The following is a 25827-nucleotide window of genomic DNA, read 5'->3' on the forward strand; positions in this document are numbered from 1 at the left end:
GATCTTTTCTTTGAACTGTAACCAATGAGCATACTTGCAACAACTGAGAAAATTTCCAACAGTTCTCAACATTATACTGACCTGTGAATTGTGTTGATTGTGTGACAGAAGTCTTTAGTCAGGTAAGACATAAGCATCGTGCAATTCGTTCTTCCATCGATTACCCCTTATGTTACTCGTGAACTTGAGAAGAGCAGCCTGCATGTAAAGAAATGTCATTCTCACCTGATATAGAACGTTTCCTTCGTGCATAGTGTAGAATTTATAGGGAATGAAAAATTGGAAGCTCCTGATTCTATTTTTGCAGAAGTCAAATCCAGATAATGCATTTACATTCAGACCAAAGAGAAACTCAAATTCTGCGGCTCAGGGGCTACATGCTGTGGATCCGCAGAAACTACCAGTAAGATTTGCGGTGGATCGGGTGGGGTTTCTTGGAGCTGGCAAGACAACTAATTCTGGATCATTTGAAGTCACGTATATGGCATGACTACCAAAATATGGCTGTCATGGCTCTTTCAGATGAAGCAGAACTGTTCCACATGGTCGCCACTGCTGCAGTTGTCAATGACCTGCTGAAGTAGAGGACATGGCGTTCTCCTTCCCCTTGAAAGCAAAGGTGTTCCACTTGAGGTTGTTGTTTAGAGGAACATGCATCTACTTTTTCTCTTTCAGTAATCCACCATCAATAACATGATTTATAGAATAACAGATTAATGAAGCAAGAAGTGATTGCCACATATAGCATCGTAATTGACTGTAAAACTCATCAATGGATGTAAACTGCAAGCATCATGTCACATTCCCTCCTATAACATCTTACCACAACAGCCATGATTTATAGAAAAGATAAAAATTTATAAAGCTAGGGTGACTGCCACATAATAATCCCAAAAAGTAATAATAATAATAAGGAGGGCCCAACCGGGTTCGAACCGGTGACCTATTGATCTGCAGTCAATTGCTCTACCACTGAGCTATGGACCCAATTGTTGTCTGATTTAGCAGATCGTAATTAATTGCACAAAACTAAACCGTCCTAAACCGTCCTAAATGTAACAAAATAGAATGATATACCTGGTCAGAAAATCTCACAAGTGTACCATTTGAGATGGACTTGATTTGGTACATTGAAATGCACAGGGAACAACTCCGGAGGTAATAGCACCGAAGCTTAGCGAAAAAGAGCATCCTATACCTTAAGCCAGCACTATAGCTGCCCCATGCAGATTTTGATGCAACAATCCGGGACTTAAAATTGTTAGTGTTGGGCCTTGGGCCTTAGAAGATGTTTATAGTGAGTTCCTTTTACCAGATAGACAATTAATCGAGATCTTTAACCACGTGGAGTAGGATAAAAGAATGAATACTAATTCCCAATTATTAATCTGCAGTTTCCATTCCTCATAGCCCTATCCATTTCTAACAGATGTGGAGAATGAGACCACAGAGAAGCAAATGTACTTTTAATAAAGAAGCTTTAGCAGTAAAAATCCCCATGTCGTCATCTTAATTGATGTCATCAGAAAAACTCCACAAGCAATCCAACTTGATAAGCTCCACCTAAACCAGGTTCCAGGATCATACTCTAAACCCTAATCGTGAAAAAGTAAGCCCTACATAATGTCCTTAATCCAAACACGACCAATGAAAATCCCTAAAGAAATATAAATTTAAGCAAGAAAAGGAGGATGAACTGGGATGAGGGATGGGAGACTTACAAGAAGTCGTCGCAGGCGCCGAAGGTGAGGAAGTTGTGGATCTTCTCCGAAGATGGACCAGTGCCTGCAGAGGGCAACACCACCAGCAGCAGCGTCACAACGCCGTGCACCACCAGCGCCTACTGCACAGACATCTTTCTCTTAGGTCGCCTCCTCATCCGCCCGATCCTTGTTCGCCGTTCTCGTCGTCAAAGTGCGTCGCATCGAACTAGCGAACAAAATTGAGGAAGATAAAAAAGGGCCAAACGGCTTTATAATTAATATTATTTAATTTTAACATTTATGTATATATAAGTGTGCAAATCACCTGTCTTAAGGAAGACAGGGAACACTATTCGGCTACTCCAGCAGCTCCCACGCCCGCATTTTGTCTCGCTGACGGCATCGGTGTGATCTCCCCAGACGGTGGATACGGCGTTTCCTGCGGGGCCCGAGACAGAAATGTTTCCGGCCAAGTGCGGCCAAAGATAACCGACTTGTCACGGTCGGCGAAACTATTGCCGTAAAGCTTCCCGAAGAAAAAGAAGAACGGGAAACCCTCGAACATGTGACCGTGAGTTCGCCTGGAGCCCACCTATGGGCATCACCGCTTCCAGTTACAAGGCGAGCAGCTTCTTGAGTAAATACGGTAATTGCTGGGCCAGAAGCCCACGTCAGCTCATGCCGCGAATCACACGCGAGCAATCCGAGCGTCCTCCTTTCCCGCCAATTACCAAGCGACCAAATAACCAAACAGGGAACTGTTTGGTTGCCAAGAATCATTGTTAATAAGGATGTACTGTAAATCAAAGAACTTCGAGCTTACCTTGTCATTAGCAGGTGTCACCAAGCTTGATCCTGCAACTAGGATGCAATTTAATCGAGTTACAAGATTCAATGTCATTGATGTGTTCTTTGAACAATAACCACTTAGCATAATAATTGTACAGATAACACTTGAAAATAATTTCAACAGTTCTCAACTTTATACTGACCTGTGAATTGTAACCTGTGAATTGTGCTGATTCTGGAACAGACACCTTTGGTCAGGCAAGAGTATTGTGGAATTCATTCTTCCATGGATTACACCTCATATTACACAACTTGAGAATAACCCTGCATATAAAGAAATATCATTCTCGCCTGCCATAGAATATCTCATTCATGCATAATGTTGAATTTATAGGGACTGAATATTAGGGAGCTATTAATTCTTTTTCTGCAGAAATCAAATCCAGAAAATGCGACTATATTCAGACCAAGCGAGAACCTTTGAATTCTGTGGTGCGGCTTGTTGGAGCTGATAAGACAATTAATTCTGGATCACTTGCAGTCTTGGCATGCCTGCCAACCATCGCTGTCAGGGTTCCTTCAGATGAAGCAGAACTGTTCCACAAGGGTGTTTCACTTGAGGTGATAGTTTAAAGGAACATGCATCTGTTTCTTCTCTTCCAGTTATCTATCATTAATAGACTGAAGTCAAATTTGCAGGTCGACAAATGTAGAGAGTAGTATATGTACATCAGCATATGACCATACAATAAAACAACTGTGCATGCATATCTTGTATCCATATCCTATGTTATAAGTGAACATGATTTACAGAAACAATTAAGTAATCTTAGCTTCAAGATATCAAGGATAAGTGATTATACGTAAACTTACAACATTTGCAGGTTGGCAAAGGTAGGAGCAGGGTCTCGAACTGCAGTTCATGCCGAGGGTGAGAGGGATCTGTAGGCTCTTCTTGAGTATGGAACAGCAGTTCAGAACTGCTTGGCTGCAGCTTTGGTACTGAAGGAGCACTATCTGAAGGGCCTAGAAATCACAGCAGTCAAGGCGATTCTGCAAAGTATTGGATCAAAGTCTGGATTGAAGCTTAGAGATATCACATGAGGAACTTATAACTGTTGAAGAAGGACCAATCGGCAGTTTAGGTTCTCTTGTAGTTGAGTTCTTGGCTCTGGGTGGCCTTCTTAACAGCAAACTAATGGTAAACAAATCTTTCTGTTGAAGAACTAGTGACAGGTATGCGAAGTTGTGATTCATAATTACTGATTTGGTATCTGAAATCTATGCAATGGTGGAGACCATGTTGACCATGGATCACCAATCCATCATTTACCAGAAGCTGGCTTAATACCATCACATATTGCAACAACTGTCTGACATCCTCGGACAGACGAGAGAAGCATTTTGAAATCATATCTCAGGTAATATATACAAGTAATTCCTTTCTCTTTTTTTTGTGTAACATAGACAGAAAAGGCCTTTTTGTTCTCTTAGCAATTTAACATATTAACAAATTAAGCCATAAAGACCGGAATAAAGAATGAAGTGATTCATAGTCACTGACTAATTACTGAATTCTTTGCAACACCAGCAGCCAAATCAATATATCTACTGAATCAGCAAACAATCAGTTACCAAAAGTTGGCTTAGCACCATTACTTATCACAACTGTGTTTAACATCCTTGTACAGACAAGACAGGCACTTGAAATCATTTTTACGGAAAACTACACAAAGTAATTCTTTCTTACTCCTATTTTGTTGAACATAAGTAGGAAGTGGCTTTTATTATCCTAGTAATGTAGAGAATAGTATATGTACTTTAGTGCATAAGGTAAAAGGTAACTGTATAGTATCTTATATATTGACTAATAACTATAAAGAACATCATCGTGGTTCATTGTGATGAAAAATGAATAAAACTGAAAGTATCATGCTGCATTGCCTCTTAAAACATATTAACAAATAAGACCAAAATTTACAAAAAGATAACAGATATAAAAAAATGCTGCTGCAAATAACATCTTGACAGGCCAAATCATGATTGAATGGAAAACTATGCAAATGATTATCAAAGAACAGAAAAAATTCGGTTGAGTGATCATCGATGCATGTAAACTGCAAGCATCATGTCACTGCCACAGATAACATCTTAACAAATCTAACCACCATTGAACAAGAGTTATAAAGCTAAAGATCTATTGAAAAAAAAGTGACTGCTACATAATAACACACTTAAATAGGGCCCAACCAGGTTCGAACTGGTGACCTATTGATCTGCAGTCAATTGCTCTACCACTGAGCTATGGACCCCTTTGTTAATTTGATTATACCAAAATGTTTCTATTTGTGCATAGCCCATGACATATTTGATGTTGATTAATTTGGTTAACCATAACAAACCAAATTTCAACAAGGATATGATTGCATCATCTACCTTACACCATTTTAAGCCATTGCTTTGATGGATTGAGATATAGATGGATTTTGTCATCCAGGTGTAAAATGGTTAACAATGTTTTCAACCTTGCAAGTGATTATTAAAGAATATTTAGTGCATATTCATCAATGATATGGTTTAGAAAATTGCAAGGCTTATTCTCACTTACCTTTAGATTTTAGAAACTTATACGTAAGAATGAAAAAACAGATGAATTAATATACAAATAAAAAACTAAAGAAAAATATGTAAAATAACAGAATATATTTCAGTTTGATCAATAATAACATGCAAGTACCAAAAGAAATTGGATTTTGGTATGTGCTCATCTAACAAGATTTGATTAGAGAATCATTATGATATTTAACCAAATCAGTGTAGCTCATAGTTCCATACATGAATGTTCCTTAAACCTTTTGCTTTTGTGTTAGTTTGATATATAAAAAAAGTTTAAATTATACGAGTTTTGACTCATTAAACATTATGCACATATGTAGACTATATTTAACAGAGTTCTACTTCAATTTGGAGTCTATATGATGTTTCTGATACAATGTGGTTAATGTCGTGATACTCTCAATAAGATTCTGCACACACAACACACACTCCCTCTACCTATATATGTATATATACATGATCAGAACTTGTTTCTAGTGTCACAATAGCTCAATGTAAATATAAGGATTTACTGTTTAACTTGGAGCAGCTAATTATGTGGGTTCAAATAAACTTTTCCAATATCCAATTCTAAACTACGATCTAGGTAGTTAGCTTTCTAAATAAAGTTTGTTTTGCATGTCTCTTGAGAAACTATGCCATCTGATACCCATAATCAGAGGTCCGGGAGAGATATGTTAAATACATTACCCAAGTGATTTAAATCGTCCCTTGGTTATGATACTCATGTAGATGGTTTATAAAATCATGACAAATTAAATATATATGTATATATACTTAAAATAGTAAAAAAATTAGCTAGCCAAGGATGAAGCTGATATGTTCTACTTATACTAGAAGTCAAATACATCTCCCTACTCTTGAACAACAGGGAACACTCAACAGTTCCCAATAGTTGAGTTGGATATTGCTCGGCCATGTTGGGGAAGTTGCCCAAGTGACTCTTTTGATCATAGTAGCTAAAAAAATGAAGTGTGCAAGTCTCACAATTTCATTTGGGGATAATGGGGAACAAATTTCAGAGTCAAATTTCAATTAGAATGGTGGGCACCTAGTCAGAGAAGTTAATACTTGTACTACTTGTGATAGATTTAACTTGGTACATTGAAATATACAGAAAACAAGCACAAAGGTAATAGCACTGAAGCTTAGCCAAAAGAGCATTCTAATTTTTAAGCCTCATGAGGATAGCACTACCGCTTCCAAATTATATCCCGGGCAAATTTTGATGCAGTAATCCAGAACTTAAATCTGTAACTGTTGGGACCTGCAATATGTTTATGTTGAATTCCTTCTACAAGATACACAATTCATTAAGATTTCCATCCATGTGCAGTAGCAGAAGAGTGTGCATACTAATCCCTAAATACTTATTCGCAGCTTTCTTTCACCCATAGCTATCTTAATAAAGAAGCATAAGGAGATAAACAATAGGAGGCCACAGATTTCGGAAAACCTAATGCCCATGTCATCATCTCCAATGATATCGCCAACAAAATTTCACAAGAAATCCAACTTGATAAGCCTCACTTAACCAAACTCCAAATACATACTTATCTACTAAACCCTAATCATGAGAAAGATAGCCTACACATACACTCCTCAATCCGAACTCGACCAATAAAAAAGCCCTAAAAGATGCTCTAGTGTAAGCAAGAAAGGATGGGTGAGGGGCGACTGACGGGGAAGCAATCGTAGGCCCCGAAGATGGGCCAGAGTCAGTGAGGACTACAAGCGCCTGCTGCACCGCCATCTTAGCCTTCTTCTTCCTCCTCCTCCTCCGCCCGATTCCTTGCTCGCCCTTCTCGTCGCCAATCGCGTCAGATCGAGCAAGTGGACAAAACCGACGAAGACCGAAAAAGAAAGCCAAACGTCTTTAGGATTTAATATTACTAGTAGTAACAACTATGTGTATAAATGTCGATGGATCATTTTAGTAAGTACATTGTGATGTACGCTGAGAAAGGCATTCGGATCACCTGTCTCAGAGAACCAGGGAGCTTTATTATTCCTGACGAGTAGCTATCCACGACAGTATTGGCTCCCTGACATCTTCGCTTTGGTGTGGCGTGGGACTCCTCCGATAGTGGAGACACTGTTCCCTGCTTGGACGGAGACGGGATTGAATCACACTTTACGAGGCCTCGTTAACAGTCGAGGGAGAATTCCGAAGTAGGAATGAGGACATGGAACATTAGTGGCGCGGTTGACCAGTTTTGTCACAGATGACAGTAGTACCGTGAGGTGGAGCCCGCAATTGGGACGCTCAGTGCAACCATTCACAAGTCAGGTAACGCGTGGGCAACTGAAGACTCGGTAACTGCTGGACCCGATGTCCACCTTCGCCGTTGGCGGGAATCACACGCTGGCAATCCTTGCGTTCTCCTTTGCATCATCCACCAAACAGCTAAATAACCAAACAGAGAGATGACGCGTCCGTTCTATGGTGGGTCCCAATTTGTTAGACCAATACAATTGACTTTTGTATGTTTGGTATCTCAACCGATTCACAGGAATTGTGCCAACCCCACGCGTTGCTCGCCTCCTAAAGAAAGCGAGTGAAACAAAAGAGAAACGGGCAGAGTGAGAGAGAGAGAGAGAGATGAGCTCAACGGGGGGCACGGCTGCGAAGGGCGGGAGGGGGAAGCCGAAGGCCTCCAAGACCATCTCCCGCTCGCAGAAGGCCGGTCTCCAGTTCCCCGTCGGGCGCATCGCCCGCTACCTCAAGGACGGCAAGTACGCCGACCGCGTGGGCGCCGGCGCCCCCGTCTACCTGTCCGCCGTCCTCGAGTACCTCGCCGCGGAGGTATAGATCTTTTAATAACGTTCCGAGCTTTTTGCTCTCCTTGATCGTAGGACGACGCACGCGAATTCATGCTTTTGCGTAGGTTCTGGAGCTGGCGGGGAACGCGGCGAGGGACAACAAGAAGAATCGGATCGTGCCGAGGCACATACAGCTTGCGATCAGGAACGATGAAGAGCTGAGCAAACTCTTGGGGACCGTCACGATTGCTAACGGCGGCGTTTTGCCCAATATTCATCAGACGCTGCTGCCCAAGAAGCAGGGGAAAGGGCAGGGAGAGCTTGGATCTGCTTCCCAGGAGTTCTAGGCTCTTGGTGGTTTTGCGAGTCTGCTGATGCTTGGTTCATTTGGACTGTGTGCGGAAGGTGATGGATGAAAGGGTAATGGTTTTGAATCGTGTTAATAGTTTTGGTTTCGATCATAAAAAAGTCGCCTTTTCTTTTGCTTGATCCTTGAAAACTAGTCATGCTTATGTTTCCGGTATGTCTCTGATGATAAAAGTTGTGATTTTGGGGGTAAATTGCTAATGTGGACTTCATGATTATAAGAAAAACGACTAAAGAAATTTGCTGCTTGCAGATGCTTTTAAAGAGATACTGGTTTCAAAATGAAATATTTGAAGGACTATTTCATTTTCCGCAATCTTTCGTGTCAGTCAGGGAAATTAAAATTTGATTAGGTGATGTTTTTGTGCGATTGGAAGTTGTATAGTTACCTCTCCCCTTGATATAATTGAAGATGAAGAAAATTATGCTCCATTGAGCGATATAGTGCTGATAGTTTGTAGCATTGTTCAAGTTGGTATTGCATTCTTTGTTTGGTATATATGATTGAGTGTCTTTTGTGTGTGTTTGTGCATCCACTCGTATGAGCATGTTGTACCTGCATCTTTCTTAAGTAACCCAATATGTTATAGTAACCTACTGTTGTCAGTTGTCCATTGGCTGGCTTCCAGTCTGGTTTACAAGTGCATCTGGTGAGCTCCAGGGGCCAGATCTAGTCAATGCAATCGAGAGATGCTGAAGGATTTTCATTTATTGAACTAAAAATTAGAACTGATTTCCTTTTCTGCCCTCTTTCCCTCAGACATTTTAGCTTTATTCTTATGTTTGACATTTCACTTTCCTAGACTGCCTGCCAGTTGTTGCATACGAATATGTAGATTTGTATTTGTTATAGGTTCTGAGGAGAAATGTATGGCATGCGATATATTTTTTTCTGAATTAGGCCTTTTGAATGGAAAAAAATTATTGTAATGGCACTGTGTTTCAATATCTAAAGAACAATTAGTGGCATGATGATGCTTTGCTAGGATGATCAAATTAATAATGGTCATCAGTATCAGGTTCTTAGTTGAAAGTTGTTTTGTTACTCAGGAGCTGGATGATGTTCGAGGTAGAAAGACCAATTAGTTTTCTATTTAGAAATTTCACATTCTCTTTCTCAATATTGATGCATTTGAGGAAGAAGAAAATTATGTTTGTTTGATTATAAGAGTGCATGATGGTTAATAGCAACAGAATAAATTACTTTGATTGGAATGTTGGATAAAATATAACGTTTCACAAACTACTTACTGCTCTTCAGTGTTTTGTTCAAGCTTAAATATTTGATATTCTTTGGCTGGCTGAACAATTTCTAAAAAGATGGTTTCCACCAATAGTCCAATAAATACCTGCAACTTTGCTGAGGAGATTGCTTCTGGTTGATGTGGGGCGCACTGATACATCTATAAAGTGAAGTTCACTTTTATTTCATTATCTCTTTTTCTTCTTGGTCATATCATTTCCTGTCGGACTTGTCCACACATTTTGGTGATATAGGCATGGTTTGAAATGTATTGTACCTGAGAAGTATTGGCACACACCACTATTACTTGTTTCAGGGATGCAGAGATGTGATTAGGCCAATCTCTGAATGCGCCAAACGAGACGAAGGTGTGCCAACGATAGAAAGTGCGATTGTGCTGTGCCAGATAAGTATCGACACCCTCATTATGGTACATCAATCTACTCTACAAATGCTTGTTTATTTTTAAGATCAAGTGTTGATACCAGCTCCTTGAATATTATGGCAAACATTTTGCATGGTCTTCATATATTATTTGCTGTCTGGTCTGATACTTACCAGTATTGGCAGGATCAGTTTGATGATTCTAGTTGATAGAGGAAGAGACTTGAGCAATTACAATGCATGAAATTGATCTAACAATAATGCATATGCTATTTCCTTCTGAAGAAATTGTAAAAGCTAGTTCTACCTGATTTGTTTTCTCAGAGTTTTCCTGTGCTATAGGTATTATAGAATTTAGAACTGCTCCACTGCTCATTACACTTATTTTCTCAGTTCTGATTGCATAACATAAATGTCAAAGTTCAGAAGTCAACACCGAAAGAAAAAGAAGTGTTTGCCTTTTGACTCATCAACATCTGAAACAAAAGAAAGTGGTTACTATTCCATTCTTCCCATAATGCCCATATGGTTTTAAACTTTAACCATGTCATGAAGCATCCAATAAAGCCATAGTGGATGAATGAAAACAAGTATACTGTTCTCAAAGAAACACAAGACTCCTTTGTGCTCTCAGTCACATTCCCACTCATCAGCCATGACTGATTCAGTGGAACCCAGTTTTCCCCTCCAACACCCACCCAAGAGGAGAATGATTGATTGGTTCCTTCGCAAGCTGTGGCAGAACACAAAGCATTGCCTGGTCCAAATCAGTCAAAATCCTCCCGAAATAATCTGAAAGCAACATGGATAACCCTTGAAGCTTTTGCCATCAAAGATTACAGTGATATGGATGCACCAGCTGAATTCATTGCCTCAGAAGCCGCCACTCTGTTGACTTGGTCTTGTGAGATTTTGTAAGGATAACACCATTAGATAATTGGATGGAGAGACAATTAAGATCATCAGACCATGAAAGGTGAAGTCGCAGACTGAATCTAACAAACAATTGGGACTGATCGCATTCCATATCTGTCTCAAATAAGACATTAAGCGCATCAAAATTCTAGCCTGTAACAAGCGAGAATGCACCAAAAGACTTCTCATTCATGCAGGGAATGCAGAACAAGAATACCAGAGCAACATGCTGGAAACAGAGCACGGAAGGAGAGCAGATCGCAGAGCAGATAGAATCCGCAGCAACTACTGTTGTCTCCCGCTGTGGCAAAAATGATAGAGCACGACTCCTCAGAACTCAACATTTCGCTCTGCGTCTTCCTCGTTATGCTTGCCATCGTCGCCGGTGTCATCTCCGTCATCTTCCTCGTCGTCGTCGTCCGTCGACAAATGTGCCAACCAACAGTAGCCATGCAGGTGGCCGTTCACGCAAACGAAGTACTCCAATCTCCCCTCGTGGGAGCCCAGCCTCTTCGATGCGCTCCTGGGCACGAGCCCCGCCGCCGTCATGCTCCACACCCGGGCGCCGCAGTAGGGGCAGCGCACCCGGGTTTCCAGCTCCGCTTGCTTCCCTATCAGCCATGCCCGCGTCCGTGACCTCATGAACCCGCGGAACACCCCGCGGTAGGCTCCCAGGTCCTCGCCGCCTCCCCGACCAGCCGCCGGGTGCTCGCAGGGATCGCTGACGAAGAGCAGGTCGCCCCAGCAGCGGCGCGCGAGGAAGGACCGGCCGGAGGTCTTGGAGAAGCGGGAGACGCCGATGAAGTGGCCCGGGGCGGCGCAGTCGGGGGTGAAGAAGCGTGTCGGGGCGGCGCAGCCGCAGCAGAAGAAGAGGAGCTTGGCGAGGGCGTGCCACCCGCCGCCGAGGCGGCCGGCGGGGGCCACGCCGCCCGAGGTGAGCGCGGACACCATGCGCGGTGCCCGGGAGATGCACAGCTCCCGGAAGAGCACGCGGCGGGCCACGGCGCGGAGGCGACGGCTGACGCAGGCCGCCACGCAGATGACGTGCGGATCCCAGTTGAGGCTGCGGAACACCAGCATCAGCACCGTCTCGTCCAGTATCCCGGCGTTCACGTCGCCTCCATACGCTCCGCCGCCGCTAATGCTCGTGGCGGCGGCCGTCGCCCCGGGCGTCGAGGGGTTGCAGAAGGAGCTGCACTTCTGATTCTTTCTGCCCCTCTCCATCATCGCATCATTCAGCGTCGGACAAACCAGATCTTGTCACTGCAGTCAATCAAACCGAACCCAATCCTCCAACGAGTCGTGTACGTAAGGAGAAAAAAAGACCATACTGATGTCCGCTACTTCTCCAGTGCCATTGGCGAGCGAGAGAGGGGGAGGAAGACAATGGAAAGGTCGGATTGGGTCATGTGAAGTGTTGGATCCATACACGCGACGCATGTCGGCTCCCACTTGGCGCTCTGGGCTAATGATTTGGCGTCAATTCGGGTTACATATAGAGGGTGCGCTGTAAGCGTCGAAGAACCCGGTTCGATTGCAGTTGAACCGGCCATATCTCGTCTTTATGGTCTCCACCCACCATATAATTGCGTCCGGTCCGGTTCGGGATTTCGTCCGGTATCGTGAAAGCGACGGCACGACACGTGACGCCTAGGGAAGTCACAGATGCCATCGTACGGCATCTGATCCGTTGCGACATCGACACGTGCCCTGTCGCCCATCGGAAGACGCGTGTCGGCATCTGGACGGATTAAGGTTCTTGACTCGTCGAGTGCTCTGATATCCTCACTCCGTCGCCCCAATAATATCACGGCCACGACGTGCCTTCGTTCAATTGGGTGGAGGACACGCGTCGGGAGGAGCGATCACCAGAGCAGATCCGACTCCCACGTGAAACGTGGAACGATATCCACCTTACACGTACGTGCTGCGACGCACCGTTTTTGTTTTCTTTCACTATTTAATTACACTGAACGCAGTATGGGCGGAAAAAAAAGGGGAAATACGAGAATAAAATAACAAAAAGGGAAAGTGGTCCTCAACAAGATTTTTGTGTCAGCTTCTTCTCCTTACGCTTCACCGACTGTGTTCCGCTGCGACCAGCCTACAATAAATACACGGTGAAGGGAAGCAGGGGTTCACCGGGGTGACGGGACCGCACTAGATGTCCGACGAAAAGAAACAACGTATAATATAAACGTAGAATTGAAGCGTGGCTTAAGCTGGTGAGTGCGGGGGCCCCACAATTTAGATGGGTGCGTGTCACGCGCTCTTTGGTCTACCATGCATAAGCTGTCTATATTTAAGGGCATATGTTATTTATAAGCAAATGTTGTGCAATCGTGACGTCGCCATTTACAAGCAAATGTTTTGTTTGTTCGATCGAAAAGCTTAGGCTTCGATTCGTCCACGAAGAGGAATTCGTCGATTCCATCCAATCATTTTATATTCGAGTCGATTAATACATTATTATTTGGATATCATAAACGTTATTTGATATGAAAAATATTGAAATTAATCTGCCTTAACTCATTTTTCCGAGTATTATCGAGGAAAATATTTATTTGAGTTAAAAGAAATTTACCACTCATATCTTACTTCGATTCGAAAGTAGAAAATGCATGGGTGTGTCTGACCTGATTTTTCGATGATTAAGTTAATTTTAATTATCTAATTATGTATTAAAAAATATTAATGGAAATTCAAATTCATTTCGATGAGTTCAGATAGAAAACATATCGTTGAAATCAATTCTATATATCCGCCAGTTTAATGATAAAATATCCTCTTTAGAATATACTGTTGGGGAAAAGAGATATTACTTTCTTCGTTTATAATTGGATAGATATATAATTAAATTTAATCGATTAATTTTGTGAATAATTCTCGATGATTTAGGATTAGTTTATTTGGACCGCTAAGATCCAACCGCATTATATAGAAAAAAAAGGAGAAGAAAGACTATTAGGTGAAAGATAAAAATATATTTTCATCAAAGTGACAAAAAAAAAAAAGATTGTTATTAAAAATCGAGTGAGCTAAATAAAAGCTCAACGGTCAAGACTTTTTAAGATAAAATATTTATATAAAAATATTTTTTCTACAAATAATGTGCTTATTTTATACAAGTGTTTGTGTTTTGTTATAAAAGGTAATTGCATCACACTTGTTTATATTAGTATCACTCGCAGCAAAAAACATTTTTGAATTATAAAAAACGGTTTAAGAAAACAAATTTTGTTGCTGAGTTGCGGCATAAAAGAGTATTTCTTTGTGTCTTCACATCAGAAAACATTTCGTCTATTTCACCCGCGCAGAAGCAACAGGATGACGTCGCGGCTCCACCACGCCATCCCTCTCCAATCCTTCCCTCGCCGGGCTCCATCGTCCTCTTCTCCTCCTCGGACTCGTCTGCGTCTTCCGCAGCCGTTCGTTCCTCATCGTCGCCGCGCCACCACAATCCTCCTCATCCCATGGCGCCCCCCCGTGACGTGGATGGGGAGGAGGAGGAGGAGGAGGACCGCCCCTGTCAGCTGCACGGTGGCCGAGCGAGATGGCGAAGACGGCACCGGACGAGGGGGAACAGCAAAATCGGCAGCAGAAGCAGCTGCAAGATGGGCGTCGTTGATCCCCCGCGGTGTCGGCGTCGCCCCCGAGAGGATTCTCAGGCTCATTTCTGGGGCCACTTCTAGCCCCATCGGCCAGTTCATCGAGTCCCCCCGCACCTTCCTCCACTCCGTTGATCCCCGTATCAAATTGGTAAAGAACATTGCTTTTATGACGCGAATTCCTTCTGGTGTTCTGGTTGTCATTTGAGCAAATAGATGGTCTGCGAGACCTTGCTGGACTCGACTTGAAATTGCATTGTTTCGTATCAATAAGAAAGGTACTATACTTGATTTATGGAGCTAATTCTGTGACCTAAATTCGCGATGCATTTGTGGGTTGGTAGTGCATCTTTGATCACGAAGACTAGTGGATCTTAGCTAATTCCCCTAGGAATCTAATAAACACACATTGAAGAAGTCCTTTCTTAAGGGCCGTAGTCATGTCTGCATAGTTTAGCAAGGGTGCCATAGTTTGCATGCATACAATCTAAATATACCCTTGTTGCTTGGCTTCTGGGTTTTCCACCACTAATACATAGGGTCATATCCAGTACTTACACCATGGGGCTGGAAGCATCTCATAGTTGCCTCATTATTAGTTTTGAAGCTCATAGGCCCCATGTCTATTGTCATCCTTTAACACAAGTTCATCTGTGTGCTTGGATGTGTGACTATACAGTTACATGTGTTTTTTCTTTTGTGTTTTCTCAGACAATTGGAATATTTTGTTTTTTGTTTTCTTACCGTTTGCCATAGTATAGTTAGGTGCTTAGATTCTTTTTTAATTTTTTGGAGGTCTAGTTATTTTTCAGTCGCGTGCAGATTCCCATTGTTTACATATCTGATCATTGTCACTTGAGATGTGAAGAGGAAATTGATTACCTGTTAGTTTTGTCTGGCTTAGTTTGCATTATGATGCATGATGAAGTGGTTTTGAAATGTCTTAGCATCTAATTTACATCTAGAAGTTGATTAGTTTCTAGTTGCTTCTGGATGCCATCTCTAATGTTAAGAAATTTGGCACATTAAATCTTTTTCTGGGTATGCTATCATATCATTAATGAATCTGTGAGGAATTAATTGCTTCAGAGTTTAAGTTTCTTTTGTCCTTACCAGTGCATCAGCATAACATGTAAATACTTTGAGGTTTTGTTATTCTGGATAATGGCTTTTAGCATTTATATGGCTTTGCATGGCTATTTTTTGTCCCTGTTTATTTAGTGTCTTCCAAATTTCTATCCTTTTGTCCATATTCATACCTGCTATATTGCTCTTCTTTATGTTCTTATTAACTTGTTCTGAATATTCTTCCACATCAATTCTGATTGTTTATATTTTACTTTGTGCAGGTGTGGCTGTTGGTTCTCGTTGTCTTACCAGCAAGATCACATATCTACATGCGCCTTGGTTTGGTTTTGTACATCACCCTACTGTCAATTTGCATCCTTCCATCTCGTATTTGGACGGTATGCTTGAAACTAATTAATTTCACTCATTGATTTCTTGTTTTGGCCAAGGTACACTCAAGCTTAGACAGTTAATATCCTACAGTAAATTGTTTTATGTGGATCCTAGCGCAAAAGTTAAACTTCCTAGGCACTGAAGAGTTAGATTAGGCACAAAAAGTTTAGGACCAATAATATGTCATGTATTTATTAAGTATTGTTATTCTTGTTATTATTTTCTGTTAAGATGGGTAAATCTTGTTCTTAATATTATCCTATTTTCCTAGTTTATCATGCATTCTTTTACTGAGATGTATATGATCATTATTTTGATGTATTAGATTGACTTATAGGAAACAAACTTTTCTTCTTTGTAGGATCAATTGGGCAGAGTGGCCTTGCTATCAGGAATTTTATTTGTCATGTTGGGATTTGGTTCTGACAGTGTGCCCTCACTTGTCCAGTTGAGAACTCCTCCCCCATCAATCACAGGATTGTCAAATGTTCCATCATCATTGAGTGGTTATTCATATATTATCACGAAGCTAGGTCCACTGCAATTGACAAGGAAAGGCCTGTCAGTGGCTAGTACATCTGCTTGTTTATCCTTTACTGTATGGTTCCTTTCTTTCACCTGAATTTTGAACCCTATTTTTCTACTCATAACTTATTGGTCCTTTTGAATTAGTTAATCTTAAGATCATCTTCTTTAGGTGGTGTTTTTCTTTTCTAAATCAAAATGTTATATCCAAAAGGGCTTCCATATGTATTTTGTTTTGCTGTTATTTTTTATTATTGCAGTTGGAATTTGCCATTGAAAGCTTTCTTTGCTATGAGAAAGTCTTGCTGTCTTTGTTTTAAAATGAAAATGTTGAAAATTTAGAAATTATTATTGATATATTTTATTTTAAGAAGGACGTGATTTTGAGAAAACTTACCTTGTCTAAATTTCACCAACTGTTTAAAGGGTGGAGAAATAAACCTCAATTGTCAAGGTCAAGGTTTCATGATGTTTTTAAATGTTTGGACATTTAATATAAGCCATTTAAAGAAGGAAGATTACAAATTTTCTGTCAGACTTGGTATCAGATTTTCAGAGATTTTAATTTCTGTGAGAAATATTTGCCAAACTGCTCGTGCTTAACTACATCAGTTGCTAATTTTAGTTTGCTAATTGAGTAAAGTATACCATTTTTTTAATAGAAGAGAAGGAAAATATCCGCTTTTTTTAGTTGAATTTGTGAGCCAAACTATGCTGTTAACTATGAAAGACGGGAAGGACTCTCTTCTTTCCATTAACATTAGAACCTTGGATGCATTTTTCCGACATATGGTGTACTTTTGATTTGTGCCTCTATTCTTTAAGTATGTTTTGTGAATTTCACCATAATGTAAAGGTTCCCTGATAGGTATTTAATGGTCCGAAAAGAATGATACCATTTCGTAACTTCTTTTTAATTTTCATTTGGCTGTTACCATGTGGTATGATTCGGAATACCACCCAGTACACCAGTTCTATACCAGTTCGGTTGATTACTGAAACTGTTACTGGACCAAGATTTAAAATTTTGGTTCTGGAGAAGCTTTTGTGTATAAATTTCATTTATAACCTGACAAATGTTCTTTGATTTGTGAGGTGAAGCAGGTCTCAGATAAGACTTACTTGATGATGCTTTTAACAAAACGTTGTCAAAGATGAAGTGAAGTACCCATGGTTGTTGTCCAAATTACTCATGATTAAGTAGTGTCAAAGATGAAGTAAATTACTCATTGTTAAGTAGTGGATACTTCATTCCATCTTAAGGATTTTTCTCATACCAAAAGACGTCAATGTACCTGCATCTATGTTCATTTTTCTGTTTAAATTATTATGATATCTTAGAACAATGCTACTTGGCAGCTACTTGATCTTTCTTTGAGGATTCGCACAGTGCCTAACAACTGATGTGTCCTTTTTCTTTTGTCTCTTGAAAAGATCTTCCAAAGTGCTAGTCTATGTCTGACAACAACACCACCCGAGCAACTTGCATCTGCACTGCGATGGTTTATGGTTCCCTTGGCTCTAGTTGGTGTTCCTGTGTCTGAGATAATACTTACTCTACTGCTTTCTTTGAGATTCATCAGTCTTGTCTTCGATGAGGTAAGTTGAGAACTCAATAATAGTGGTGAGCATCTATTTGTACATATACAAGTATATACAAATATTTTTTGATAAACTTCTTTTTATTTGTTATTTACTGAAGATTTTCCATGTATGCTTATAATTTGCTTGAGGTTTCGTAGGTACGAAATACTGCACTAGGCGTTATTGCACGCCGGATAAGCTGGCATCAATTAACACTAATGGAAACATTCGATGGTACGTGTCTCCATATATATATATATATATATATATATATATATATATATATATATATATATATATTATTGTAGCAGTTGAATATCATATATTTGTGCTTCCTAAACTTTAGTGGAACAAGGTGTATCTTTGGCTTTGCTTTTTGTGTCTACAGCTTTACCTCCTAAAAAATTAAGATTTTCACATGGTTGGTTCTCAAAAACAGTTTGTATATGGAGATCTTGGTAGCCAAAGGACCTCCAATTAGATTATATATATGGTTGGTGTTTAAGAGATTGTTGATCATCATCACAGGAGTCTTAAACATAGTCTGACATCTCTTATGGATTTTTTTTTTGTGCTTAGCCAACAATTCTTATAACTAATATCTGGTATCTTATAATCGTCATGTCACTTTTTCTTCTGGCCTCACTGTTTGGGTATTTTATTTTATATCTGTTAAATCATCAAATAAGATGAATGGGATTTTTTTTGCATTGGGAAAAAAAAGGATTTGATCTTTTCCAACTACATGATTTGACTTTGTATATGTTGGTCTATCCAGCAATGTTTTGACAACACAAGCTTGTCATACAAACAATTTATGAGCTGCTTGAACTTAAAAAGTAGTTGCTTATAGTTCTTTTGTGTCATTTACTTATGCAGTTTTCTTTTTGTACATCCGCCGGATCTTCAAAAATATATTTAACCATGCTGAGCAAATTTCCAAGGTTAGTTTTTCTCCGTCATGGTCAATTAGTTGCAACACTGAATAATGTTATATGATTTTTTGAAGAAAATAGGCCAATTTTACAAGTTTGTAGTAATTTGAACTTAACATGTTGGCTCGCCTATAAGTATTAAAAAGGTGCTATGTTTAGCCAAATGTAATTTTCACAAGGTTTAGAAACTTGATGACGTGCTAGAAAATTTCTTGGGGCATGCACCTCTTGACCCATGGCTCTTGACTAATACACAATCTGGTTGTGGTAATGCCATCTTTTACATTGACCATGGTCAATAATGCTGAAATTTATCCGTTCAGGCAACATTTTTTTAAATATGATATGATGTAAATTCACGGTCCCTTATATCATCTCGAGACTGTTTACTACCCTGTACACCTAGTCTGATGTTTGATCATTGGAATCCAAACTGAAGCCTAGATCAGTTTCTATTGGTCTCGCTTCTATTTGGGATTGTGGAACAAGTGTTTTGGTAGTTTGTTTGTGGACTTCTTATCACATCTGAAAATCTTCTGAACTTAGGTAGTCTTCCCCTGAATGTGCAGTTGTCACGAAACATATTTACTGAATTTGGGTTTGGCAGGCGATGATCGCTAGAGGTTTCTGTGGTGACAGCAACATGCACAAGATCTACCTCGTCACTGATTTCTCACTTGGCTTTGTAGATTTTGTCTCCATTCTTTCTCTTCTCAGTCTAATCGGTGCTGCGGTCCTGTCCGAACAGCTCCTAGTTTAATGTATGGTAAGTGTACAACACTTCTTGCCTAAAAAAATTGTGAAACAGGATAAATTTATGAAGCTTTAAGGTTAATATCTCTTCCTCCTGCTTGTTCTTAGGTTTTTGGTGTAGAGAGGATAATCTATATCCAGGTTTGGCAAAATTAAATGATTTATTACTTATAGCTGAAATTTATGACTTTCATTTGCTGGGACAACCTGAAAGGAATAGACTAAAATAAAGAATTGCCCATGTCAGCAGGCCTCACGAAGTTTCCAACATCGACGACTGAAACATGCATGTTACATCGTCATCAGGTACCGCTTTGCTTGATATTTATACAATTTAGGTGTTTGATTTGCTTACCGGAGTTGCATATCTGACGTAGTTAAGCTTTGCTTACTCTCTTCTCCTCTTTCAGGGATGCAGGTATGAAATGATACAAGATGATGATGCATAATAATTGGACGAATTAATACGGAAGACAATCGGTCTCATAGTCCAAGAAAGCATGAGTTACTCTGGTGATACTTGCAAATCGTCCTGGCATGAGTTGTGTAATCTACAGAGTTGCTGCTGTGGAAGGCCTAATGCTTGTAGATTAGGGCATAGGGATGCACAATGGGTTCGAGGACATTAAGGTTTTAGTTGTGTCATCTCAAGCTCTTATGATCTGATGAATGAATTGACAACGACATAGGGAAGATAGATGATGAACTCCCTCGTTTGTCCCTTGTTATTTTTTTAAATTTATTATTAAACTGCAAGGAATTTCTTTGGCCAAAATTAACTTGGCAAAAACAATTTGTTCAACTTCTATGAAATTTCATGAATATCATGATGCACAAAACTTTTAAGGAAATAGAAAAAAACATTGAACCTCTAATTCGATGGTATTTTAAGTAGGGTGAATTTTGGAATTTTTTTTTTCATTTTGGGTGTTTTTCTTGGGGGTTTTTAGGTGTCTCCAAATTACTTAAATATTATCAAAAATATTTTTTATAGTATTTTTTTGTAACCGTCACAAATATGATGTAATCGTATCAAAAAATAATATAACTAATAAAAAATTAATTATATATATATTTATTACTAAACTACTAAGAATATCTATTTGAGACTCAATCAAATTAGTAAATTAGTTTGTATTGAGTTTTTTAAACTTGAGCTATGACAGTAAGTACTAAAAACTAAAAGTTTTAAATTAAGTAACTAAATATTTTAGATTAAATAAGAGTAAAATTGAATATATAAAATATAATTTTAATGATTCTAGAATAAGATAAGATAATATAATTAAGTTGGATGGATAAAATTTTTTAAATATTTTGAATCGATTATTCAACAAAACGAAGAGATCGATTAAGACATAATTTATAGGATAAAAACAAAATGATTAAGATTGTGAGGGGTATAAAAAATCTTATATGATTATTAGATATCTTTAAGATTAAAAAAAATATATAAAGTAGTTACGAAACTAATAATATTTTTTGAACTTAAGTTGGATAATTAAGAAATAATATATATATATATATATATATATATATATATATATATATATTATCGAGATGAGAATGTTGAGATACATATGTGAAATTATTAGAAAAAATAAGAAAAATTTTTTTATTCATAAATAATTATATTTAGTGATACGAGAATAAATAGACGAAGACTTAAAAAAATATAAATTATAAATAAAAAAAATTAAATATTTTAAATTTAATTAAATATATAATTTTTTTATAAAATCTTAATAACATAAAAGATTTATAGTTAAAATTTATGAAATTATTATTATTATTATTATTATTATTATTATTATTATTATTATTATTATTATTATTATTATAGTTTGTATTGAGTTTTGAATCTACAATTTTTTTATAGATGCGTAAAAAACACTTTAAGTAGTATAATTATGGATTTGTTCACGATTCAATGCAAATGACGAGAGTTTTTTATTTATCTTATCACGAAAAATTTGGAATAAAAAATAAGACAATAATAAAAAAAAGATTTTTTTCCCAGAATTTTACCTTTATGTGCATTTACTGAAAAGAAAACGTTGAACATTTCGAGGTCAATTAATCGTGTCCGTTCATCCATTCGTAACATTTCTTCTCTCACCGTACATAAATGAGGAGCTCGCTTCGCCGGCCCGTTCATTATTCCTTGTTGGACCATTGGAGACGAGGACAGGAGAGCATCGAAGAGAATGTACGGATACGATCGGGTGGAGAAGGGCGTCGCCCCCGGCCTCGACATCGAGGCCGGGACGCTCTACCCGGGGCTCTCGCTCGGCGAGAACGACCTCCGGTGGGGGTTCATCCGCAAGGTCTACGGCATCCTCGCCGTCCAGGTGCTGCTCACCACCGCCGTCTCCGCCGCAACGGTCTTCTACCGTCCCGTAAACGCGGCCCTCGCCTCCAGCCCTGGCCTCGCACTGGTCCTCGCCCTCCTTCCCCTCTTCTGTGCGACCCCGCTCGTACCTCCCCTTTTTACCCTTTCCTTTTTACTTGATTTGTAGATCTGAGATCCGTGATGTTGGTTCGCCCGATTTTGGTCGATTTTAATTTCCTGGTTGTTGGGGTTTGCTTGATGATGAATCTCTTTTCGTGTTTCTTCGATTCGATTAATTCTTCTCGTCGTTTCTGGTAATTCAGCATGGAAAAAAATCAAGGTTTTGCAGATGATATCAAGAATCCGATTAGATCTAACCGTTGAGGCTTGCTAAAATCGGCATTCTTAGCTCTTATCATTTTCCTTCATTAGGCCACCGGTGTATTGCGAATGGATAGAAGATGGTGCTAAGATAATGTGGAGATACATGTTCACTTTAGCTTGTTATGGGATAAGCTGATGACAATCTAGTAATGAATATGTGCAAGCAAGTTTGATTTTTTTTTTATTGTCATATAAGTAAAAGCATGCATGGTATGTAAAATATACAGGCACAAAAACCAATTAGGGATGCTTAATTGTGTCCTCATTAGCTGTTTGCATAGGATGAGAATTTGCAGGTCCATCTTAATATCAGTTTACGTATGTATGTGTATAGATGTATGTACATGCATAAATCCATATATATGATTATACATATATACATATTTGCAGATTCCCTCGTACAAAAAACATGTGTGTATACGTGTGTCTGCCCGTGTAGAACTTGAACCCACAACAGGAATCAAATTAGATTCTACTAGAGTTCCCTTTCTCCTTTCCTAAGTCTCCTAATACTTTTCAAGTTGCATCATTAGGTAATTATTATGCCCAAACTACTTTTTATTTTTTAATGCCCTCTTTTAGTGTACACTTCAGAACCAAGTGTAGAATTTGGACCTGATGTTCGGTGATCATGTTTTTGTTATGAATTTAGTTCAACTTTCTGTCTATTCTGAAAGGAAACTCTTTCATATGAGTATGTCTTTTTTAGCTTTTCCAAAGAAATATATTTTGAGTATAAATATTTTGTTCTTTTAAAATGTCAAACATCACTTACTGACCTAATTTTGTATCACAGTGTTGTTCCCATTGTACCATTATCAACAAAAGCATCCACTAAACTTTTTGTTCCTTGGACTGTTCACTGTGTGCCTAAGCTTAAGTGTTGGTGTGGCCTGTGCAAATACCCAAGGTAATACTATTAGATTAACCATATTCTGTAGTTCACATTCATTTTCTTGTCAATAGTACGCTGTTTTCATAAACTCTTGTTGCTTCCATTACTCTGCAGGAAGGATTGTTTTGGAAGCATTGATTTTAACTTCTGCTGTTGTGTTGTCGTTGACTGGATATACTTTCTGGGCTTCAAGAAAGGGCAAGGACTTTAGTTACCTTGGACCAATTCTATTTTCCGCTCTCACTGTGCTTCTCTTGACAACTTTCATCCAGGTATGTTAATTACCTCGGAGCCTTATTCACTAAGGCATTCATTTTTTAGATGAATGTAGTTGTTTGTTGTTCTCTAGTATATATAGGAAAGTATCATTCAATGCTAGTGACAATCATACTTGCCTTTGAGAGACTGTCTACTTTAAGGCAATGCACAATTACATATTACTAAAGTGAGCCTAAAATGATCCTGTCTACCAAAGATCACTAGGATCAATAACTGTTCTTGATCTTGGGTAGTCCCAATGCTAGCTGTTGACATCATTGGCAAACGATAATGAATTTTGGAGGACTGGTTTTGCATGTTGTGTGGTATTGTCCACATGGTGGTGGTGGTGATGATGTCCAAAGAATACATAGGGTGGTGCTTATATTATTGATATATGTGCTGTTGAAGATACTTGCAGATGAGATTACATGCCTATCAATGAGGAGATGTGACCTATGGAAATTGGATTGACATAACAGTGGATTGGTAGTACCATGAGGCATAAGGATAGAGCAGTGAATGTCATTAAGATGATATCTATGAAATTGTAGTTACTTAAAAGGCATACAATCTCAATATCAAATGAGTCACACTTGAAGTTTAAAAAGATAAGCATATAATAGAAGCTTTTTATTTTGTCAAGGAGCCTGAATGATGGCAGATATTCGCATGTTGTAATTAAGATCATATGATATTGCATATCAGCATATCCTATTTGCTAGATCTATAATACAGTAAATCGAGAATTGAAAATTTTGTGTATCTCCCCAATTCAGTTTTTAGCTGGCATGGAAAATTGTCATGCTGATGTAGGGGTTCCAGTGGTAGTCAGCAAAACGACATCAAATCTGCAAAAAAGGTGATAAGCTGTGTAGATAAGTAAAATACCGTGTCTTGGCCTTCCCTTTGTCAGGTTGATGCAGGACCTGCTTTATCTTTTCCCCTCTGACCCCCTCCAATGATCAGACAGCAGCAATGCCAGCACTCCTGAGCATGAGAAAAACTCCTGTGGTGAATGATATGTTTAATAGAAAAAAGAAAGAAAAGCTAGATCTATGTTCTTTAAAATCTAAAGGTTGGATACTGTTCTGAAGCATTCTAACCATGAAGATTGAAAATTGGTCTGATATGGGCTTATGCCACTTGGAAGCCAGTGGACCAAGTTGATCTTGGAAATAGGCCAGCACAGAATTGGCCAATATTTTGAGACTTTAAACCGTGCATTAGTGTTTTCCAACAAGCAGAAAAATGAATTAAGACTTACTCTAATTTTTTTATTATTTTTTCATTAACGATGTGCTGGTGCATGACTGAAACTGCAGATATTCTTCCCCCTTGGACCAACATCGGTTGCAATATTTGGTGGGCTTGGGGCTCTTGTTTTCTCTGCTTTCATCGTGTATGATACAGACCAATTGATCAAGCGCTACACTTATGACGAGTACATCTGGGCATCAGTTGTCCTGTACCTTGACATACTCAACCTGTTCCTTTCTATCATGAACATGCTTAGGGGCATGCAATCAGATGGTTAGGATGAAGGCAAATGGTTTTGCTACTTGTGTGTGTGATTAAAAGTATCTTTCATATCAGCGGGGAAATCATACTGTATATGTTTAATACTACTGTAGGATCATTAAATGTATGAAACTGTCATGCAATCATGCCTGGTTAGTGATTGTTCTACTGGTGTATTACTACAGTGTGTACTTGATGAAAGGATTAAGCAATTTGTCATCTTGTGCTTTATTTTGTGCAGTCATTTCCTTATAGTTAATAATTTTGATGCCTCTTTTAATTATGATTTATGAACACTCTTATCAAGTTGTGAATCTGGTGATGCACAGTTGGGATCAGAATGAACTCTTTGAAAGTTTTAATTGCGAGGGATGTGGATTCTTGACCCATTCATCTGCCCTAATCCTATTGAGAAAAGTGAGAATATAGCTTTGCAATTTGATTAATTAGTATTTGAATCAATGATGGGTCAATTTAGTTTTATGGTATGTTTCATCGTAAATTGTATACTATGTGGTCATCTCATAAGAGAGACATTCATGGTATTCCCATTGCTAAATAGAAAAGTAGTTCAAGTGTCATAGAATTAAACTAAAAGATATAGTAGCATTTAAAAGTTTGGTCTCATGTCCAACCAAAATCTTTTCGTGATCAACAAAGATAAATATTCAAAGTAAAATGGAATCACTGATTCAAAATGTTTAAACTCAATTAGTAATAAATATTCATCTGGTCATAAAAAGCAAACCAAGTCTTGTTCTACAATTGATGCGGGATAAAAGTCACGGAACT

The 25827-nt window shown here is 38.9% G+C and overlaps 4 protein-coding genes, 2 long non-coding RNA genes and 2 other non-coding genes across 10 annotated transcripts in view; 3 read left to right on the plus strand and 5 right to left on the minus strand.

Annotated features, from left to right (window-relative positions):
* Nucleotides 1–2562, minus strand: part of LOC108953589 (uncharacterized) — a 4559-nt gene extending 1997 nt beyond the window's left edge. Inside the window, exons 1-3 of the long non-coding RNA XR_010476612.1 lie at nucleotides 2029–2562; nucleotides 1722–1929; nucleotides 82–198 (exon numbers count right to left, since the gene is read on the minus strand). This is a non-coding gene — a long non-coding RNA (uncharacterized LOC108953589). The remainder of the gene's footprint in view (nucleotides 1–81; nucleotides 199–1721; nucleotides 1930–2028) is intronic.
* On the minus strand, nucleotides 916–987 carry TRNAC-GCA (transfer RNA cysteine (anticodon GCA)). Its single transcript has one exon. It is a non-coding gene; the product is annotated as a tRNA-Cys (tRNA).
* A 132-nt stretch (nucleotides 2563–2694) lies between the features above and the next one.
* LOC135589145 (uncharacterized) lies at nucleotides 2695–5353 on the minus strand. The gene is made up of 3 exons (XR_010476613.1): nucleotides 3366–5353; nucleotides 2971–3159; nucleotides 2695–2816 (listed from the first exon to the last, which is right to left on the minus strand). It is a non-coding gene; the product is annotated as an uncharacterized LOC135589145 (long non-coding RNA).
* TRNAC-GCA (transfer RNA cysteine (anticodon GCA)) lies at nucleotides 4733–4804 on the minus strand. The gene has a single exon. It is a non-coding gene; the product is annotated as a tRNA-Cys (tRNA).
* A 2328-nt stretch (nucleotides 5354–7681) lies between the features above and the next one.
* On the plus strand, nucleotides 7682–8503 carry LOC103995366 (histone H2AX). Its single transcript, XM_009415934.3, has 2 exons — nucleotides 7682–7914; nucleotides 7997–8503. The coding sequence occupies exons 1-2, from the start codon at nucleotides 7711–7713 to the stop codon at nucleotides 8216–8218; spliced, it is 426 nt and encodes a 141-aa protein (XP_009414209.1). The 5' UTR covers nucleotides 7682–7710; the 3' UTR covers nucleotides 8219–8503.
* A 2351-nt stretch (nucleotides 8504–10854) lies between these two features.
* Nucleotides 10855–12245, minus strand: LOC103995365 (EID1-like F-box protein 3). Its single transcript, XM_065079920.1, has 2 exons — nucleotides 10997–12245; nucleotides 10855–10893 (listed from the first exon to the last, which is right to left on the minus strand). Exon 1 carries the CDS (start codon nucleotides 12004–12006, stop codon nucleotides 11110–11112), a length of 897 nt encoding a protein of 298 aa, XP_064935992.1. The 5' UTR covers nucleotides 12007–12245; the 3' UTR covers nucleotides 10855–10893; nucleotides 10997–11109.
* A 1837-nt stretch (nucleotides 12246–14082) lies between these two features.
* Nucleotides 14083–20484, plus strand: LOC135588007 (protein ABCI12, chloroplastic-like). Of its 3 annotated transcripts, none has more exons than XM_065079922.1 (10): nucleotides 14083–14538; nucleotides 15737–15853; nucleotides 16210–16446; nucleotides 17808–17972; nucleotides 18116–18191; nucleotides 18837–18901; nucleotides 19500–19658; nucleotides 19754–19786; nucleotides 19893–19951; nucleotides 20056–20484. In XM_065079922.1, exons 1-7 carry the CDS (start codon nucleotides 14107–14109, stop codon nucleotides 19650–19652), a joined length of 1245 nt encoding a protein of 414 aa, XP_064935994.1. In that variant the 5' UTR covers nucleotides 14083–14106; the 3' UTR covers nucleotides 19653–19658; nucleotides 19754–19786; nucleotides 19893–19951; nucleotides 20056–20484. The 3 variants fall into 3 exon arrangements, with proteins under 3 accessions (XP_064935994.1, XP_064935993.1, XP_064935995.1); XM_065079921.1 differs by having other exon boundaries at nucleotides 19896–19951; XM_065079923.1 differs by lacking the exons at nucleotides 18837–18901; nucleotides 19754–19786; nucleotides 19893–19951; nucleotides 20056–20484 and having other exon boundaries at nucleotides 19500–19652.
* Nucleotides 20485–21796: 1312 nt separating this feature from the next.
* Nucleotides 21797–25266, plus strand: LOC135588010 (BI1-like protein). The gene is made up of 4 exons (XM_065079925.1): nucleotides 21797–22108; nucleotides 23158–23271; nucleotides 23371–23528; nucleotides 24840–25266. Exons 1-4 carry the CDS (start codon nucleotides 21853–21855, stop codon nucleotides 25050–25052), a joined length of 741 nt encoding a protein of 246 aa, XP_064935997.1. The 5' UTR covers nucleotides 21797–21852; the 3' UTR covers nucleotides 25053–25266.
* The last annotated feature ends 561 nt before the right edge of the window (nucleotides 25267–25827 follow it).

Source organism: Musa acuminata, chromosome BXJ1-8 (genome assembly GCF_036884655.1).
Source record: "Musa acuminata AAA Group cultivar baxijiao chromosome BXJ1-8, Cavendish_Baxijiao_AAA, whole genome shotgun sequence".
In the NCBI taxonomy this organism is placed as follows: Eukaryota; Viridiplantae; Streptophyta; class Magnoliopsida; order Zingiberales; family Musaceae; genus Musa; species Musa acuminata.